Below are 20,510 nucleotides of genomic sequence, written 5' to 3'. Positions count from 1 at the left end.
ATCCTTAAGCTTTTGTTTTATTAACAATTAAAAACTATACCTAAGAAATTTACTAAGAAACATCTAAGGACTACCAATGAGGATAGTCTAATGCGGTAGGCTAAGTCCTTTGACTTTGTATTGTTTGCGGTAGTGAAGTATATTTAGATGATGTTTTTGTGACTCTTCGACAATACTTCTTCTTTTTGCTAGTTACAACGAACTATGTATATGCATTGCATTTGGAGAATAACGTTTGGATGATTTGTTGTCATCGTCGAGTGTTCTATATTGAGATAGTGCGATTCAATTTATTATTTGAGCAATATCGATCTTAGTCGAAGTGTCGAACCGATCTTGAGATGCTACAAAACACGTGCATGCAAATATTCTATTTTGAAAGACCACAATTCCTATATTATCTATGGGTGAGTTGGGTAATTATTGGGTGTTAACTATTCTTTTCAAAAAAATTTCGAAAATCTCTATTTCCTCTGCAAGGCTTGAAAGACAAATACGAATTACATCAAAAACAAAATCTGGTATTGAAGGTAAGGAAACAGCAAACTTAGAAAGAGAATGATCACATAAATTCAGTTCACGTGGAGTGTGAGTATCCTTTCACCTGGGGGAAAAAAGATTTTTGAAAATGTCGGATCTCATGCAATAAAACACCAAGAAATGGGCACTCTTCTGAATCCTTTAATTCCGCCACAACTTTAGCCAAGTCGATTACGAAGTTGCAGCCAGCAAATTAAACCCTTTCTCTGCCCCCAAACTGTTAGCATATGCTTCCAACACCATTGAAGACACGTGAAAGTTTCTCACCCTACAAATAGTTTTATGGTGGCACCAAAAAAGCTTTAAGGAATGTTGAAAAATAGCTTAAAATGCCACTTCTGTTTTTAGCTTAGCTCTATATATTACTCTCTCTATTTCAAAAAGGTGTGGTTTTAGAACTTAAATTTTGTTTAGTAATTAATTAGTGCCGTTTCACATTTTAATGCAGAATTTTGATAAAAATATATTATATTATATCAAGATTATTGGAGTATATATATATCAAGAAAATTATACTCCAATACTACATTTTTATGGAGTATATATCAAGAAAATTATGTTATTAATTATGGATTCATCAGTTGGAAACAAAGTTGTACATGAACATCGCTCACTAACTTTTGTCAGGGTCCTAACTCCTAACAATTTTTTTCCCAGTGTAAAAATGAAAAACAACGAATCAAACACTTAATAAAAAGCTAATTAAAGTAATGAAGAAATATCTCAAGTTATTTTTAAGAAAACCTAAAAAGGTTAGAAAGAGAGTCGAGAAATCAGAAATTAAGTAGTTCTGTGTAAGAAGACGGTTTCAAGATCCGGTGGAGAGAAGAGCTCTCTAGCGCCGCCGCCGTAACTAAACTTCAATGACGTTTTCCTTTTCTTAGGCGCCGGAGGACACGTAAACGCCTTCGGTATTCTAAAGGAAGCCGCTGTTGGAGTCGTTGGACACAGGTGATCTTCGTCTTCCGGGTTGTCTAAGGCAGAGGAGGAGAGGCTAATCGTCGGCTTCATCGGAGAACGCAAGGAGATTTCGGTAATTACCCATTTCTTTGCTTCTGTTGTTTCGCCAAATTTGCCGTCCAAGTGGTGGTGAGTCTTGTCGGAAAGTCCCATTATTAGGTTATCGTATGGGGTTTTGAGAGAAACAGGGGAAATGGAAATAATGAAATAGTTTAAGAATTGGTTTTGGTTAAGATTAGTTTGGAACGAATGAGAATGTGAACAGAGTGGAACATGTGAATGAGAGAAGATGGTCTTATAGTCAATACTCAATAGCGACTTTAAGACAACCGAGATTGTTTCGTTGTCGATTCAGTTTGCTTACTTTTTTCTCTCTCTTTCAAAATTCATAGTATCGTATATATTAATATTTATTATCGTAACATTGAAAGAACAAAGAGATAGTGGAAATTGAGGGTACATTGTATCTTCGTTAAATGTGAGAGTGAGGTTTAAAATACTCGTATACTGCATGAAAGAATCCTTTTATTTTAAAGGCAGGAAGAAAAAGATAATTCCCCCAGTCTTCTTATATTCGGTAGGAATAGGCTCGGCAATCGGAACCAATCCTAAACCGAATGACTTGTATAGTTGTATATGTTAGAAAAATGAATGAAGAACTTCATGTTCACACACTTTTTGTGTAAGGCAATCAACCGAGCATAAATTTTAACAAAATGTTGACACAACATACATCAAATGCTCCTTATATGTCTCACTTACAACATGCATCGATCTTATTCTATTTCCAAATTGCTATGAACAATACCCTAAATTGTAGAATCATCCGTTCTATTATAGAGTCTTCAGAATAACAAAACAAGTTCTCTCTATTATGATAATGGAATAATAATAATAAATGCTGAAATATTCGAGTAATTCATGCAAATAGTTTTGTGATATACATGCTGTTAACATGAAAAACTAAGATCACTTTATATTCAATCATAAATTTATTCTTTACAGTTTGAACTTTGAAAAGGTTATAAAATATTGTAAAGGTTGGTGCAAAAAGATGTAGTCAGCTAAAAAGTGCTCTACCTAATGATTTTCTGACGTTGGTCGAAGTTATGTAATTAGACCGGTCTTATTGTTAGACCTTAGAACTGAACAGTCTGAACTAAAAAGATTAATTACACAATTAATGATGAAATCACCGTTTGTGAACACTTAAGACCATCGGTTCTAACGTTACAAATTAGAGAAACGTTATATAGTTATACATCTGTAATAAGTAATAACCAGGACGTGTTAAACGCCCAGAACTCACTCTAAATGAATTATACATTGATGAAACGATTGAAGAGTGAGTGAACACAACAATATATATACTACAAAAATACTCAAAAATAGGGATCCGGACGAAACGCGTGACTCTAAGCCATGTGAATTTAATTTGCACTTATTACTTTGAACTAGGTTGACACCTGCGCTACGCCGCGGGATTTTCTTCAGAAATTTTTTATTTAATAATACATATAAGTTGTAATATAAATCATATTGTTTAAAACTATAATTAAATCAAACAAATATATGCCTCTCATTTTTGAAGAACAAGACATGAGGTGAAGGCCTTATACTGAAATTCTATTTACAAGATTCATGTGATTTCTAGAACATTTATTTGTTTGTTTTTTTGAAAAAAATGTATAAAAATATTCTGTCTGCAAATAGATTTAAAAATAAATTTCATTTAAATTTCTTACATTAAAAACAGGATATTAGTAATAACAATAAATTTTATATTATCTCACTGAGACATGGAATCAATAATCAAATATATATGTTCTAGTGAAATGACAACAACTAAAATTTAGGAAGACATTAGGCATCAAGATGAAAGGGCTTACTTGGATATCTAGATTGAGGATGGGAACAAAGAGTTCCAATACCAACTTGATCAGAATTTTGAAGAGATTCGATACCACTGGACAAGGATGGTTAAGACTTGAATATTTGGACCGTTTTCTCACTCTATTAGTTTTATTTGTGATCAAGTCAAATGAAAAATGATTATTTTCTCTAAATACTTAAATGATACATAAGTCCAGCTAAGAAAGCTTAGTGGCTACGGTTCACCTCAATTGAAATTAACCCCAAATCCACAAACAATATGAAAACTGTAAGACTTAACTACGTATAATGCTTCTTCCTTCCCTGGAAAAACACAGACGACACAAAACAGATGATTAATTAGGGATTACATGCATTGAAAATAACCTCACTAGAGGATGAAAATATTGTGTACTTGAATTTCCACCAGAAGTGCTCTAGCTTTCCAAATTATTAAATACACAAATCTAAACAGTTGGTATTAATTGCGAGAATAGACTTAGTGTACATACCCATCAATTGGTATTGTCGTTGCAGTCAACCTCACAAGATACAATGGATTTGCCATTGTAATCCAAAAATCTGCAGATAAAAGATAATGTAAGATATATCGAAATTCTCATTAAAAAATTTTAATATCTCTAGAGACCAGACATGCATATCCAAAGACAGATCGTATGTTAATTAGAGCATAATCGATAGTGTCAGAAGAGGAAAACACAAGTATAATACCGTTAGAGAAATGATAACGTCTTGAGTGTCAAGTCCAACATTTTCGGCGAGTGTCTTGGCCACCACGAGAAGGTCGTTGGCAAAAGCTTCAATACCGAGTTGAGGACGCTGCAATTTGCCCACAATTAACATTAGCAATCGGAAAAAAACAAGAACTGGAGCAAAGGAAATTTACTTTAATACTTACCCCTTGAACGATTTTCTTGACTTCATTGATTAAGTGTTGTCTTGCTGCAACTTCAAAAGCTCCAGCTCCCTATGGAAAGAGACAAATGTCAATAAACCACAAGCACCCAAAACCGAAACAATCACACTGAAGTAGCAATATATTTAATCCTTGTAGACAAGAAGGTACTTACTAATACGACACACTCATCTTCTAATGTATTCTTAACTGATCATAAACCATCACGGACAGCGTCTTTAATTTGAGCAATAGTGTGGTCGTTAGGCCCTATTACAAAAACAAATTTAAATCATAGATGATCAGTGACCAGGCGTATAAAAATAAGCAAAATAGACCTTAGCTGCCAAGAGATAAAAGTTTTGGTCTTTGTACCTTTTATGAGGATAGTACATGAATGAGGATTCTTCACTTGCTCGACCAATGTATACTTTTCCTCTCCAACAACATGCTCATATACAAGTCCAGCCCAACCAAGAGAATCAGGGGTCAAGTCATCAAGGGAGTTCACAGCTTCTCCACCACATGCCAAAACCAAACGTTCCATGTTCCTCCTCTTTGCTCTTCTAAGGGCGATTATCTGGAGATACATATAAACATATCTAAGGAAACGAAAAGATAATTCGGTTGTAACAATAAAAACTTGTAGACATGAGAAGCCGAGTACAAGACAAGAAAGGAGCTTAGTAGAAGATCCAGGCATATGCTTTTAGGTGAATACTCTTAGTGGATAACTTTTTCCCTATTTGGTATAAAACTCATTTTGCCTTTACTTTACATTTCAATTCACTTGATTTCACAATTTTTTTTCTGGATTTTCCATACTTTTTAGTAATCAGATGCTGAAAAGAAGACAAAGCTAATCATAGCTTACCCTTTCTCGAGCAAGAAGATCTAATGACGGGGGGATCAATACCCTTTTGATTTATGATAACAAAGCTGTTATCATTACCAGCACAAACCTGCATGAGAAATAGAACATGTAAATATCTGAAACAATATGGCTAGGAGGTAGTAGTGGTTTCAAACTCACCTTCTTCTTCAGCTCAATAATTTTCTGAACTCTTTCATCAACGGAACGTCTCTCAGCAGTAATCATGGCTTCCCTCTGTTCCGCATTCGAGTAGAAAAATCCTGCATCAATTTCACTGATATATACGAAGTTAGGCTACAAAAGCACAAATACATAGGATAGGTCATCTAACTTCTAGTATTTCATATGTCTTCAACCAATCAACCAGATATTTGAATATGTCAAACGATTAGTAGTGGTTATTGTTATCTTCATGACAATGATCCGAGCCTTATCTAATGACTGATTGCTTACAATGATCAATAAGAACCAGAGGTGAAGAACGGCCCTTCGTTAAACTTACCAAAGTGAGCTCATACATATGTTGCTGTGAGACTAAACCAAAATGGACAAATTAAACTTACCCAAGTGAGCCGCTTAAATTTTCAATTCGGTTCGCACCTCTTTTTTTTTGCACTTGATATATAAATATATGAAAGTTTTTAAAAACAATAATTTAAGTTGTGTTTGATTTTAACAAAAAAAAAAAGAAGTTGTGTTTGATTTTAACCAAAAAAAAAAAAAAGTTGTGTTTGATTTAAAATAACGACTTATAACATACTATGTCTATACATCCACATAATGAATTTGTGTTTCTAGTATTCCTTTCATAAATGTATTTTTGCATAATCAATCTGATCGTCACATTGCGGTTAGTTATTAAACCGGTCTTTCGTGTATAAAGCATTTCGAAGTTCACTTGTAAATATGTTGTACTTGTACAATTCAATACAAGGTCATCGTTACTTGACTTGTTGACCGATTAGTTGATATCTTTACAAAGACTTTGATTGCCAATTATATATTTGGTCCTCAAGATAACATATTTAATTTGCCCCAAGTACCTTATTAACATGATAAACCAAGTACCTTGTTGTTTAAGTTTTCCTCTGTAAACAACAAACCTAACTTGCCATTATACTTAACTTATCAGCTTTGTTGAACGAGGCAGTAGTCTACCCAAAAAATTTCCAAGATTTTCATACAACTGAACTTCTCATAACCATAGCCAAAACAAACTATATCACAGAACTCTTGGAAAACGCCGTGGAAGAAGCTAAATAGTAGAAAACACCATTAATGCATACATCTTGCATATATCAGAGCATAATGGGGGTATGCAACATTCGATCATTCTGCATAAACAAAGTTAAAAAATGCAGTGAACCGGGTTCGATTATCAAATTAAATATCTTGGTTCGGTTCGGACCAGATCGGTTTATCTGGATCGAACGGCCCTTCGTTAAAACGGAAAATGTCAAAAAACGACACCGTTGTAGTGGAACGCAGAGGCGAATATGGGAAGCTCAAAATCAAAGAGTAGTAGCTAGAGAGAAATCAAAGAACGATAACGAAATCGATCAGATCGCCAGAAAAAGAAAAACCAATTGCGAAATGAGAAATCTCAGCTGGGAGAGATCTATCGCAATCTCCTTGTAGATGTTGTAACTTCGTCTTCTTCATACAAACGATACTTTCGTCAGATCTCGCTGATTAATCATCCGCATTTTGGATCTGATTCGTAACTCTTTAGGGAAAGAACATGGCAGGAGCGGCCTCCGCGCTGTTTCTGCTTGATATCAAGGGCCGCGTTCTCGTTTGGCGTGATTACCGTGGCGATGTCTCCGCTGCTCAAGCCGAGCGTTTCTTCACTAAGCTCATCGAGAAAGAGGTTTTTGTTCTGTGATCTTCCTTTTATTGCTCATTGATCGGTGTATATTGCTGCGCTTTGTTAGAATTGGTCGGGAACATAGATTTAGTGGATGAACTTGTAGATTTGTGGTTAGAGAGGTTTCGTCAATTGAAATTTTGAGTCATTTCGAAGCAATGAACACGCTTGATTGGTTTTAAATTCTTGAAAATCTGGATTCATGTCTGTCTATGATAATGGAGTCGTGTCCGTCTTTGTGATCTGATGCCACTGAAATCTGTTGGAAGTAATGAACAAGTTTGATCATTGGTTTAAATGGTTTGGATTAGGATTTGATCTGAATCAGCATTTTAAGGCTATCTGGTTCTAGAATCAGAGTGTTGTCATTCATGGTTTTGTTTAATTGTTCAGGGTGATTCACAGTCAAATGATCCAGTTGCTTACGATAATGGGGTTACTTATATGTTTGTACAACATAGTAATGTATACTTGATGATAGCATCCAGACAGAATTGTAATGCTGCCAGTCTTATCTTCTTTCTTCACCGCGTCGTCGATGTAAGTATGGCTATTAAATTATTTTATTTTTTCTCTTAAGTCTCCATCTTTTTCTTGGATGTTTGATGCAATGGAAATTGTATCTATTATCTGGTTATAGGTTTTCAAACATTACTTCGAGGAGTTGGAAGAGGAATCATTGAGGGATAACTTTGTGGTAGTGGTATGTTAAGTTTCTTATACTCTATTCAGTCCTAACTTACACTTTGCCATCGCTCTTATAGTACTATTTGGGAAAAAAAAACTTTCTGTTACTAGCCCAACCCAACCAAATAGAGCATCGGAATTTGAAAAGTATTTGTCATTGTTAGATGCTGAAACTGATTTATTGTTGGTGGCAGTATGAGCTACTTGACGAGATGATGGACTTTGGTTACCCTCAGTACACCGAAGCAAGAATTCTCAGTGAATTCATCAAGACTGATGCATATAGAATGGAAGTTACACAGAGACCTCCAATGGCTGTGACAAATGCTGTCTCCTGGAGGAGTGAGGGAATACAGTACAAGAAGAATGAAGTGAGTGCTTTTGTTTTCAAGAGAGGAACATGTTTGTGCTTTGTTTGGGTTTTCAAAATGATGACAACCTTCTCCTTTTTTTCCAGGTTTTCTTGGATGTAATTGAGAATGTAAATATTCTTGTCAACAGTAATGGGCAAATTGTGAGGTCTGATGTTGTTGGAGCGCTGAAGATGCGAACTTACTTGACGTATGTGTCAACACATGAAATTTTCTATATTGTTTCTAATCAGTCAAATCATGTTCTATCATGTCCCTTTTGCTTTAATCTCTGTCTTGGCGTTTTATTTGACTCTTTTTCTCTTTGATCCATTCTGATTCTATTGCAGTGGAATGCCAGAGTGTAAGTTAGGACTGAATGATAGAGTATTGCTGGAAGCACAGGGACGAGCAACAAAGGGAAAAGCCATTGATTTAGAGGACATCAAATTTCATCAGTACGTCTTTAAGCTTATATTATATTGAAACTTGGAAAGTATACATTGATCCTACCCCTATTTTCTTTTATTCAAAAAGATTCTATATTTGAGTTTTATGTATTCTTTAACTACCAATTATTTTATGCAGGTGTGTTCGATTGGCCCGTTTTGAAAACGATAGGACGATATCTTTCATACCACCTGATGGGGCTTTTGATCTGATGACATATAGACTCAGTACTCAGGTTCGACACGTGGGATATAGCATCTACTGGAATTTTTCCGTGTCTTCAACAAGTATATATATCATGATTTGTTTCTTTTATATTCAGGTAAAGCCTCTAATATGGGTGGAAGCGCAAATCGAAAGCCATTCTAGGAGTCGTGTTGAGATGCTTGTAAAAGCTAGAAGTCAGTTCAAGGAACGAAGGTAAATATATTCGACGGTATTGAGCCACTTTTCCTTTCCCTATTCCTATAAACCAAAGATCTTGATGACCAGATTCTTTGAACCTTTGATCGTGAACTTTCTATTTGCAGCACCGCAACGAACGTTGAGATTGAGTTGCCTGTACCAACCGATGCATCTAACCCAACCGTCAGGACATCTCTTGGGTCTGCTTCTTATGCTCCTGAAAAGGATGCGTTAGTGTGGAAAATCAAATCTTTCCCCGGGAACAAGGTAGAAGCTTATAACACTAGCAAGTTCCATAATCTTCTTATATCGAGTTGAAACAATCAGCAATGTAGTATGAGTGCTAACCTTCAGAAAACCAATATAGGAGTACATGTTAAGGGCAGAGTTCCATCTTCCCAGTATTACTGCAGAGGAAGCAACACCTGAGCGAAAAGCTCCCATCCGTGTCAAATTCGAGATCCCTTATTTCACCGTTTCAGGGATTCAGGTAAAGCTTGTGCTACATAATAAATGGTCTCTATATCTTCTGCAATTTTAGCTCATCCCATTGCCTTACACAGAAAAATATATGTTTTATTGGCGTGTAGGTTCGGTACCTGAAGATAATTGAGAAGAGCGGGTACCAAGCACTTCCATGGGTGAGATACATAACCATGGCGGGTGAGTACGAACTAAGACTTGTGTAAGGCTCATTCAGTTTCATCGTCACTGTCACTGTGATTCCCACATTCCTCGGGGAATTGCCTGAAGACAAAAATAGAGAAAACGAAAACTTTTTGAAAGATTTTTAGCTGATCAAATTTCCCTTTTTAATTTGTTTTAGAAGCCATATTCTTGTGAATTTGTCTCTATGGTAATTTTACTTGCGCCCCTTTGTAACCTTCACGGAACATGTTTCTTGTTTTCTTTTCTTCTCTTCAAACAAATTGTTATACGATGAGGTTTTGATGAAAATGTTTACTTGCACAAATTTTATCTCTCATTAAAAGAGGCTACAAAAAAAAAATGACCATACGATAGACGAGTATGGTGTTAAGCATATATTTGTAGATGGTGATATGGGCCAAAGCGCGATGAATCTTCTGGCCCATTAAAAGGTCCTTAATCTTCACTCCTCTTCGAGCTTGAAACGTCACAGTGAACTAGGGTTTTACCCAAAATCTTCTCGTCCGTCGTTGCTCACTCACTCAGTCCGACGGGAAAAAAATGGCGATGCGACATTTGAGCCGATCGAGAGACGTCACGAAGAGATCAACGAAGAAGTACATCGAAGAACCGCTTTACCATCGTCTTTTCAAAGATGGCGGCACAGAGGTCAAAGTTCGACAGCAGCTGAATCAGTTCCTCAAAGGCACTAAGCACGTTTTCAAATGGGAGGTCGGAGACACGATCAAGAAACTCCGTAATCGCGGCCTCTACTACCCAGCTCTCAAGGTTTTTGTAAATCAACAAACTCCATCTTATTCCTGGGAAATTGCATTTTCGATCTTTTAGGGATTAGCTTCACAATGATTTTTCAGATTGTACAACCATTTGCTTATAGAAATGTAGATTCGTTAAGTGGTAGTTTGATGCTCACTACGAACAATTTGGTAACTGTTGTGAATGTCTTCTATTGAAAATGATGTGACTGTCAACTAGATTTTTGGCTCTGTGATGATTGTTTCTTGAGGATTTATATTGTAGAGTTGTTTTTTTTTTTGGTTTTGTAGCTCTCTGAAGTTATGGAAGAGAGAGGTATGAACAAGACGGTCAGTGATCAAGCAATCCATCTTGATCTTGTTGCCAAATCTCGGGGAATCACGGCTGGGGAGACTTATTTTGTTGATCTTCCGGAAACTTCTAAGACGGAACTCACGTATGGGTCTCTTTTGAACTGTTACTGCAAGGAGTTGATGACGGAGAAAGCAGAAGGTTTATTGAATAAGATGAAAGAGCTCAACATTACTCCTAGTTCCATGTCTTATAACAGTCTTATGACTCTTTACACCAAGACGGGTCAGCCTGAGAAGGTTCCAGCAATGATCCAAGAACTGAAGGCTGAGAATGTTATGCCGGATTCGTTCACGTACAATGTCTGGATGAGGGCTTTGGCTGCTACTAATGATATCTCTGGTGTTGAGAGAGTCATTGACGAGATGAATAGAGATGGTAGAGTTGCTCCAGATTGGACTACTTACAGCAATATGGCATCTATATATGTTGATGCTGGACTGTCTCAGAAAGCTGAGAAGTCTCTTCAGGAACTGGAGATGAAAAATACGCAACGGGATTTTACGGCATATCAGTTTCTCATTACTTTGTATGGACGACTGGGGAAGTTGACTGAAGTTTACAGGATTTGGCGTTCATTGAGGCTGGCTATTCCGAAAACCTCAAATGTAGCTTATCTAAACATGATACAAGTGCTGGTGAACTTGAAAGATTTACCTGGTGCAGAGACACTGTTCAAAGAATGGCAAGCTAACTGTTCTACTTATGACATCAGGATTGTAAATGTGTTGATTGGAGCTTATGCTAAAGATGGTCTCATTGAAAAGGCAAGAGAGCTCAAGGAGAAAGCTCCTAGAAGGGGAGGCAAAGCCAATGCTAAAACCTGGGAAATCTTCATGGATTACTATGTAAAGAGAGGTGATTTGGCTCAAGCACTCGAATGTATGTCTAAGGCAGTTTCTATCGGCAGAGGAGATGGTGGCAAATGGCTACCGTCACAGGAAACAATCAGAACATTGATGAGCCTTTTCGAGCAAAAGAAAGATGTTAATGGAGCTGAGAATTTGGTGGAGATTTTAAAGAAGGTAACGGATAACATTGGTGCAGAAATCTTTGAACCATTGATAAGAACATATGCAGCAGCAGGAAAGAGTCATCCTGCTATGCGCCGACGTCTAAAGATGGAAAACGTGGAAGTTAATGAAGCGACAAAGAAACTGCTCGACGAAGTATCTCAGGAGGAGTGAGAGGTCTGTTGCATATCTCTCTCCTTCATAAATTGCCTTCAGCCAAGACATTATTAGTCGTGTTAGGGGCACTTGCATTCTCGCAGCTCTGTTTCTTATTGGTAATATAAAAAAATAGGCTCTAGTTGGCAAAATCAATCGTACGGATCTCTTTTACTTCACCTAAAGACAGTTTGTTCGTGTTTTTTGTGAATTGTTTCGGGCGTAGCCAATCACTCGTTTTTTTTTTTGTGAATTCTCACAGCTCCTAGAAGAGGAGGCAAAGTAAGTTTTTTTTGAATCTCCCATCACTCTTTTTATTACTACATTGCGAATAGAACCTTTAATCTGTCAAAGAATCTACGCAACAATTTTTTGAAATCTGTAGATGATTGAGAATCAGGAGACTCATGTCTAAAACGTTCTATTACAATTACATTACACGATTGATTTTCTTGACTAAGAACACTCTCTGAAAACTAGAAAAGAACATTTACATAATTAAGTTTAAGCCTTTTTTCTGTCAGTTTTTTTGAGGAATTAGTTTGTATGTTTCCTTCTTTTGTGGCTCGATCACCTTATCATTGTAGCAAGCAACAAGCAGTTCGTTGCAATCTTCCTAAGCTCATCCACAGCGTTCTGAACTTTGTTGACTTGACGTGAATCTATGAACCCGTTAACACAAACCCCGTAATCTGACACAGCCGCAGTCAAAAACATTTTTAGCGACATAACATTTCTTTTCCTAATGCTCTTTCTTGCGTTCCTAAGATTGAAGGATGCATCCACAAGAGTCGCATAGCAAATCGCAACAGTTGGATTTCCGTGTTTGTACCTCGCAGAGGCTGCAAGCGCCAATTTAGTCTTAGCCTCCAAGGCTCGGATCGTGCTCTGTGTGGCTCGTCTCGGGTTTGGCCCTTTCACCAGCGGTCGACACAAGGTTGGGTATGCAGTTTTAGCGCATAGGTTTGTGAAACGGGCTTCTGTCGCTTGGCTTGCTGCTAGGAGGATCACGATTGCGATGACAGTCGTGAGGTACATCTGAATTGTGTTGCGGCTCGCCATTTTCGCAAAAAAGTTGGAAGGAAATGATCACGGATAATCTTCTAATCAAATTTATCCTTCTAAATATAGAAACCTTTTTGCTGGTCTCTAAATTATTGGTATTGGTCATTTTCTGATATCTGTTTTCTTAATTATAAATCTGATTATAGTTTGTTTGAGGTTTAACTTCTTTGTAGGAAAAAGTTTATTCTCTGATTATTTTATGCATTTATGTATCGTTGCAAACTAAAGATTTTCGATGGCAATGTTAGTGGTTCAAAAGTAAAAGAAGATGGCGATGGCAAATCTTTCATCATCATTAGAATGCAACATATCTAGGTTAACATTTCGAACGTAAACATTTTCATTGCCAAGGGTAACCTAGAATTATTTAAAAAGGTTTTTTACTTTTTATGCGTGTTATATTATTAGAAATATTTTATAATATTTTTCTGTTAGTTATATTAATTTTAACCTACAATGGAAATGAAATATTCGTTCTTCAATTCAATTTTGTTTTCTAGCATATCTAACATATTTTAAAATACTAATATAAATTAATTTAGTTATTTTTGTATTAAAGTTGTCTTTAATTATGTTAGAATTGGCCCTTACATATACAAGACAAAGTGTGACACTATACTTATAAGTACATATTCCCAAGTCATCTTTTTATAAATCTTCATTTGTGTTGTCTATTTATTTTAATCATCATTTTTAACAAAGATTTATAGTCTTATGCTGCATTTGACAATTCATTATGATATAAACTTATATACCTTTGCAGTTTTTATGATATAGCAAATTTGTCTTGAAAAATAATTATTTAATACAAATGATAAATTTATTTAATATAAAATGGACAACGTATGTAAAGCAGCTAAACATTTTTAATATATAGTTATCATATTTTATTATGTCATATTTAAACCCACACAACAAGTGGGATATTTTTATAGTTTAATAAAAAAAAGTCAATGAATTTAAAGAAACTAAACATTTTTCATATATATATTTATCATATTTTTACTATATCAATTTTAAAGCCAAGCGACGGGTGGGATATTTTCTAGTTTATTACTATAAAAATAATCAATGTATTTAAAGCAGCTAAACATTTTAATATAGATTTATCAAATTTTACTATATCATTTTTTAGAGTTTAATATAAAAAGTCAAAGTATTTAAAGCAACTAAATTTTTTTTCATATATTTATCATATTTTACTATATATATCTTAAATCAACGTGACGCGTGGGATATTTTCTAGTGTTCAATATTTATGTAATTGCACCCCTATATATTTTTCTTTGTTTTAGATAATTTTAATTTTTTTAAAGATAAGAAACCTTAAACACAACCATGAACCATGGAGAAGAGCCAGCCATTCAAGGAGATATGATTCTTCCTGATGATGTGCTCTTAAAGTGCTTAGCTTGCGTCTCAAGAATCTACTACCCAACTCTCTCCTTAGTCTGTAAGAGATTTCGCTCTCTCATTGCTTCAACAGAGCTTTACCAAACTCGAACCCTCTTGGGCCGGACCGAGAGTTCTCTCTATGTGTGCTTGCGTTTCGGTACCGATTCCCAAATATTATGCTGGTTCATTCTCTGCCAGAGACCAAATAGCTCCAGAAAAGTTTTGGTCCCGATTTCATCACCCAAATCTTACTCTATATCCCTTCCTAGTGTTGCAGTGGTTGGTCCTAGTATCTATGTCATTGCTGGAGGAATTAATAATAATGCTTCGTCTACAGTTATGGTCATGGACTCTTGTTCTCACACATGGCGTGAGGCTCCAAGCATGTTGGTGGCCCGCATGTGCCCATCTGCTTGCACCTTCGATGGGAAAATATATGTAAATGGAGGTTGTGACAATATCAATTCAACGAACTGGATGGAGGTTTTTAATACGAAGACCCAAACTTGGGAGTTCTTACAGATCCCTAGCAAGGACATATGCGGAGGCTCTCAGTACCAAAGTGCAAAGTATGAAGGAACCCTCTATGTGAGGTCTGAGGCAAAAGATGTGATTTATAAGCTGCATAAAAGTAGATGGAGGTCGGCAGACTTATCCATGAATTTTAGATGGGGATGGCGGTCACTATCTTATTGTGTGATAGAGAACGTGTTCTACTGTTTTGGTGGTGGTTGTGGGATCTGTTGGTAAAATCCTGAAGAAAGATTATGGAAAACTTTGAAGGGTTTAGAAGGATTGCCTAGCTTGCCTATTTGTATTGGCAAAGTTAAATTGGCTGATCATTGTGGAAAAATGGCGATTTTGTGGGTGGAGTATGTGTCTGTTGAAAAGGAGAAACTGATTTGGTGTGCGGAAATTGCGATTGAAAAACGCCAGAATGGAGAAATTTGGGGGACGCTCGAGTGGTTTGACAATGTGTTCACATCAAATGAGTCAAACCCTTTAGTGCATGCTCTTACTAGTACAGTTTGTTGAATGACTCATTCATCCATGATCCATGCATCAAAATATCATCTTGTTTTTATTTTTCCCTTTTTAATCACCCCTGAAGATTAAAGACTTTTTTTTGCATAGGCATAAGAATCGTATGTTCGATCTTCGAATTAATGAATTTGGTTTGTGTGTAACGAACAAAGGCATGGCCAGAGCTTTTTATATATTCTTCTTTGTGATCAATTATTCAATTTTATGGCTTCAGAACTGAAACTGGAAAGTGCAAGTTTTCAAAAAATTTATACTCGGTTTCATCCATTTGTCTTTTTTTTTTTTTTTTCTTCTATATATATATATATTTTTACCTCTGATCCGTAGTTAAGATCATTGAGATTTTGATGGAGTGAGAGAGCAAATGAGATGATTACTCGAGCATATCCTTGTATTCACGATCAATAAAGTTTCTTAGCAATCTCATGAGAAATTTATTCAATCCGGTGTAAATCACATAACTCATTGCAAAACGTCCCAAAAGAGACAACAAATTTTATATAGCTAATGATTATTCCAACTACTGTCTTTGTTTGAATCTTCCTGGAGCGGTCCATATTTAAAATTCGAAAGCATGTACGGACTTGATTTTCGAAATCAAAGGATGATTAGTGCTGATATGAAATCACCAATGACGTCAAAGTTTATAGAATTTTTTTATATTTCTTTTGATCATTTAACAATTTTTAAAAATAAAATAATACATACAAATGAAGACTACAATTTTGTATTTTGTCCACTTTGCTTTCTTTATTTGACTTAATCAAAGACTCTAGAACACTGTCAGTAATGGCGAGGCGGTGATCGTTGTTTTATCTTCCACTCCACTCCACTCCACTCCCCTATAAAATCCCACTCGGATCTGCTTTCTCAATTCACCAAAACATATATTTTTCTTAAATCTTCTGAAGATTTGATATATCAATGGCAGAGGAAGCTTGCAGAGTGAGGAGGATAAAGCTTGGGAGCCAAGGCCTTGAGGTTTCGGCTCAGGGACTCGGCTGCATGGGTCTCTCCGCCTTCTACGGTGCTCCAACACCTGAGACTAACGCCGTCGCTCTCCTCCGTCACGCTATTAACGCCGGCGTCACATTCCTTGATACCTCTGACATCTACGGGCCCGAGACAAACGAGCTGCTCCTGGGAAAGGTAACTAAATTATTTAGCGACTGGGATTAGGGTTTAGGCTCGTTTAGGAATTAGGGTTAATAATATTAATCACAAGCTTTGTTTTTTTTTTTTCCTTTTCTTATGGTCGCAGGCTTTGAAAGATGGGTTGAGGGAGAAAGTGGAGTTAGCAACAAAATTTGGGATCACTACTTCTGAAGATGGGAAATTTGGTTTCAGGGGTGATCCAGAGTATGTGAGGTTTGCTTGTGAAGCAAGCCTAAAGCGTCTTGGGGTTGCCTCTATTGATCTTTATTACCAGCACCGAATTGATACAACTCTTCCCATCGAAGCCACGGTATGGCTTCTTGTTTTGATATCTAATCCAACTTGCGTACAGTGTTAGTGTGCTACTTATGTATCTCAAAGAACACCAAAAATTCCATAATGCTCTGTTTGTTGCTCTGTTTTTGGTTTCTTTATAATTTGGTTTGCTCTATGTTGCTGTTGAACTTATGGTTTGGGTGAAGATGGGAGCACTGAAGAAGCTAGTCGAAGAAGGTAAAGTAAAGTATATTGGTTTGTCCGAAGCTTCAGCTTCAACTATCAGAAGAGCACATGCTGTTCATCCGCTAACCGCTGTGCAGATAGAATGGTCTTTATGGTCAAGAGACGTGGAAAATGATATCATTCCTACATGCAGGTGTGAGGCAACAGAATCAGTCAGAATTACTTTCCCTCTTCGTTTACATGCTTAGTCCTATAACCCCTCTCCTTTGATTTCTATAGGGAACTAGGGATTGGAATTGTAGCTTATAGCCCTTTAGGAAGAGGCTTCTTCGCATCCGGACCCAAGATTGTCGAGAATCTGGACCAAGATGACTATCGAAAGGCAAGTACTTATTTGATTCAGTTCTCTGTTCCGTAAACTCAACACTGTATGATAGTTCTTTGGACTACATTCCAAGATTTGTAGTCATCTTAGTATGTTTCTGCTTTTTGCTATTGCTTTGTCACAGATTCTACCGAGATTCCAACAGGAGAATCTAGACAACAACAAGATTCTCTACGAGAAAGTCCAAGCAATGGCGACAAGGAAAAGCTGCACTCCTGCACAACTAGCTCTCGCGTGGGTTCACCACCAAGGGGATGATGTTTGTCCCATTCCAGGAACCTCCAAGATCCAAAACTTGAACCAAAACATTGGAGCTTTATCCGTGAAGCTCACTCCTGAAGAGATGGTTGAGCTTGAAGCCATTGCTCAGCCGGATTCCGTGAAAGGAGAACGGTATGGCAACGACATGGTTACTTACAAGGACTCAGAGACTCCACCATTGTCTTCTTGGAAAGCAACATAAAAATACATGTTTGATAACTTGTTCGAAAGGGTATGCACTTTGGTCATATCATATCATATCGTGTCGTGTGTGTGTGTGTACGAGTCTGCAATAAGAAAGATTCAACGCCATAGAAAGAATAATTTTCTTTTTTTACTACAAATAAAAGTTTTTGTTTGCAGTGTAATAATAGATTATGGACAAATTCGATCACGGTAAAACTACCAAAATCGATACTGTAAGAGAACAAAACCGGATAACGAACGGTTAAATGACTTAACCGATCATAAATTCTGCGTTCTAATTTGATCGACATGTCTGTCATAGTATTTGACTATTTTGGTTAACAAATTCAATTTTGTTTTGTTGCACCACCAACCAGACAAAGCGACAGACGGCTTTTTTTTCTTCATCATCACACCATTCCAACAACCAATCTCAACAACAACTCCCACTCAGACTCGCACAGCCTCTACAAGACTCACATAGAGAAACGAAGAGACAGAGAGAGAGAGAGAGACACACACAGTTGTGATAGAGATTCATGGCGACTTGTGGAATGAGGAGGATGAAGCTGGGAAGCCAAGGCCTCGAGGTATCGGCGCAAGGCCTTGGTTGTATGGGCCTCTCTGCTTTCTACAGTGCTCCCAAGCCGGAAACAGAAGCCATCGCTCTCATCCACCATGCTATTCACTCCGGTGTCACTTTTCTTGACACCTCTGACATCTACGGTCCTGAGACCAACGAGGTTCTCCTCAGCAAGGTTTGATTTTTATCTCTGATTTGATAAAATTGACTTTTTTTAGCTATCAAGGTTCGATCTTTGATTTGAGTTTTTGTTTCTCTTTTGGGAAACAAAGAACGATTTTAGAGATGGGAATTGGCCTTTTGATTCGTTAAGATGTAGAAACGATTTCGATGTTGAGAAAGTTTGGATTTTTTTTTTGTCAGGCACTCAAGGATGGGATGAGAGAAAAAGTTGAACTTGCGACCAAATTTGGAATCAGCTATGCAGAGGGAAAGAGAGAGGTGAGAGGAGATCCTGAGTATGTGAGGGCTGCTTGTGAGGCTAGTTTAAAGCGGTTAGATGTTGCCTGCATTGATCTTTATTATCAGCATCGGATTGATACTCGTGTCCCTATTGAAATCACTGTAAGCTCCTCTTCTTGTCAATCCTCCTTCATGGTTTTGTAACGTTCTGATGAAATGGGAGTTATATAGTTCACTACTTGAAGAGATATCTCAGTGAGCTTTTACATCTTGGCTTTGTATATCGGTCCGATGTTATCGGACTAATAGGGTCGAAGACAATAGATTGGAGATGATGTTCTCTGCTTAGGTTACTCTTTTGAAGTTGCTAGCTTATTCTCGAAAGAACAATGATTGGTGAAATGATCTTTAACAGAACGAATTTGAGGCTTTCTCCTAATTAAATGCCAGCTTGTGAAGATTGGGTGCTCTTTAGACTTATTAGTCATTTAGTCACTTAAAGTGTTTTATCATCTGCTCTTAGGATTTTTCTTTTGCATAGACTCTGTTAGGGTCGGTTCTGGTTCTAATTCTTGACCTTCATAGAAAGCTGGCATCTTTTACTGAACTTTACCATAATTTTTTGTTTGTCAATGCCAAGATGGGAGAACTGAAGAAGCTGGTTGAAGAAGGTAAAATAAAGTACATTGGTTTGTCTGAAGCATGTGCCTCAACTATCAGAAGAGCGCATGCTGTTCACCCAATTACTGCTGTGCAGTTAGAGTGGTCCTTGTGGACGAGAGATGTGGAAGAAGAAATCATTCCGACCTGCAGGTATTCATATTTCATCCTCAGTTTCATGATGCTCTACCCATCAATTATGTAACTTTTCATGTTCTCTTTCCTTGTTCAGGGAACTTGGGATAGGGATTGTTGCTTACAGTCCTCTAGGAAGAGGTTTCTTTGCATCTGGACCCAAGCTTGTTGAGAACCTAGACAAGGATGACTTCAGAAAGGCAAGTATATAGGATTTCTATATGACTTGTTTGTTGATGAGCCTTAGCTCAGCTGTGGATTAATCAAATGACTTTGTATAATAAACCAAATTATTGCAGGCTCTACCAAGATTCCAAGAGGAAAACTTAGATAACAACAAGATTGTTTATGAGAAGGTTTGTGCAATCTCGGAAAAGAAAGGATGCACTCCTGCACAACTAGCCCTCGCATGGGTTCACCACCAGGGAGATGATGTTTGTCCCATCCCAGGAACCACTAAGATCGAAAACCTCAACCAGAACATTGGAGCTTTATCAGTAAAACTCACACCCGAAGAGATGACTGAGCTTGAGGCCATTGCCCAACCAGGTTTTGTGAAAAGAGAAAGATACACGGCTATGATGCCCACTTTTAAGAACTCGGAGACACCACCATTGTCTTCTTGGAAAGCCGCTTAAAACCGCTGAAGTTTTTATGGTTGTGGTGGGTTCATGACATTGAAGTGGTCTAACATATGTCAGCCATATCAAGGGAGTCGATTATGGTGAGTTCACTCCCAGGGAAACCCAAAATTATAATAATGGCTTGAAGAATAAAATAATGTATAGAGTTCCCCAAGTGAAAACTTCAATTTACATTTCATACATTGTAACCAAACTCTATAAAGAAAGAAAGACTATCTATAACTTCGCTCAACTCTATGAAGGGTATGTCATATGTGTGATGAATTG

The 20,510-nt window shown here is 37.0% G+C and overlaps 5 protein-coding genes, 1 long non-coding RNA gene and 2 pseudogenes across 6 annotated transcripts; 5 read left to right on the top strand and 3 right to left on the bottom strand.

The window, feature by feature from the left end:
• Positions 1 to 1,152: 1,152 nt before the first annotated feature.
• Positions 1,153 to 1,767, bottom strand: LOC104703666 (cyclin-dependent protein kinase inhibitor SMR15 pseudogene; annotated as a pseudogene).
• A 2,525-nt stretch (positions 1,768 to 4,292) lies between these two features.
• LOC109125564 (uncharacterized) lies at positions 4,293 to 4,863 on the bottom strand. Its single transcript, XR_002032670.2, has 3 exons — positions 4,664 to 4,863; positions 4,464 to 4,558; positions 4,293 to 4,360 (listed from the first exon to the last, which is right to left on the bottom strand). It is a non-coding gene; the product is annotated as an uncharacterized LOC109125564 (long non-coding RNA).
• Positions 4,864 to 6,610: 1,747 nt separating this feature from the next.
• On the top strand, positions 6,611 to 9,894 carry LOC104703665 (AP-1 complex subunit mu-2). The gene is made up of 11 exons (XM_010419718.3): positions 6,611 to 7,032; positions 7,423 to 7,569; positions 7,670 to 7,732; positions 7,911 to 8,087; positions 8,174 to 8,277; positions 8,417 to 8,524; positions 8,655 to 8,751; positions 8,839 to 8,936; positions 9,047 to 9,188; positions 9,289 to 9,411; positions 9,512 to 9,894. The coding sequence occupies exons 1-11, from the start codon at positions 6,904 to 6,906 to the stop codon at positions 9,608 to 9,610; spliced, it is 1,287 nt and encodes a 428-aa protein (XP_010418020.1). The 5' UTR covers positions 6,611 to 6,903; the 3' UTR covers positions 9,611 to 9,894.
• Positions 9,895 to 9,989: 95 nt separating this feature from the next.
• On the top strand, positions 9,990 to 12,166 carry LOC104703664 (large ribosomal subunit protein mL101 (rPPR4)). The gene is made up of 2 exons (XM_087459996.1): positions 9,990 to 10,358; positions 10,637 to 12,166. Exons 1-2 carry the CDS (start codon positions 10,131 to 10,133, stop codon positions 11,882 to 11,884), a joined length of 1,476 nt encoding a protein of 491 aa, XP_087316122.1. The 5' UTR covers positions 9,990 to 10,130; the 3' UTR covers positions 11,885 to 12,166.
• A 108-nt stretch (positions 12,167 to 12,274) lies between these two features.
• On the bottom strand, positions 12,275 to 13,015 carry LOC104703663 (uncharacterized). Its single transcript, XM_019227499.2, has one exon. It carries the CDS (start codon positions 12,926 to 12,928, stop codon positions 12,437 to 12,439), a length of 492 nt encoding a protein of 163 aa, XP_019083044.1. The 5' UTR covers positions 12,929 to 13,015; the 3' UTR covers positions 12,275 to 12,436.
• Positions 13,016 to 14,269: 1,254 nt separating this feature from the next.
• LOC104705147 (F-box/kelch-repeat protein At4g23580 pseudogene) lies at positions 14,270 to 15,521 on the top strand (annotated as a pseudogene).
• A 586-nt stretch (positions 15,522 to 16,107) lies between these two features.
• LOC104703662 (putative aldo-keto reductase 6) lies at positions 16,108 to 18,001 on the top strand. The gene is made up of 5 exons (XM_010419716.2): positions 16,108 to 16,519; positions 16,632 to 16,835; positions 17,008 to 17,180; positions 17,267 to 17,369; positions 17,497 to 18,001. Exons 1-5 carry the CDS (start codon positions 16,295 to 16,297, stop codon positions 17,833 to 17,835), a joined length of 1,044 nt encoding a protein of 347 aa, XP_010418018.1. The 5' UTR covers positions 16,108 to 16,294; the 3' UTR covers positions 17,836 to 18,001.
• Positions 18,002 to 18,115: 114 nt separating this feature from the next.
• Positions 18,116 to 20,475, top strand: LOC104703661 (putative aldo-keto reductase 4). Its single transcript, XM_010419715.3, has 5 exons — positions 18,116 to 18,577; positions 18,766 to 18,966; positions 19,445 to 19,617; positions 19,697 to 19,799; positions 19,899 to 20,475. The coding sequence occupies exons 1-5, from the start codon at positions 18,359 to 18,361 to the stop codon at positions 20,235 to 20,237; spliced, it is 1,035 nt and encodes a 344-aa protein (XP_010418017.1). The 5' UTR covers positions 18,116 to 18,358; the 3' UTR covers positions 20,238 to 20,475.
• Positions 20,476 to 20,510: the final 35 nt, after the last annotated feature.

Source organism: Camelina sativa, chromosome 7 (genome assembly GCF_030686135.1).
Source record: "Camelina sativa cultivar CO46 ecotype springtype chromosome 7, ASM3068613v1".
NCBI classification, from domain to species: Eukaryota; Viridiplantae; Streptophyta; class Magnoliopsida; order Brassicales; family Brassicaceae; genus Camelina; species Camelina sativa.
The sequence above is the reverse complement of the archived record's forward strand: the minus strand, read 5'-3'. Positions and strand labels throughout refer to the sequence as shown.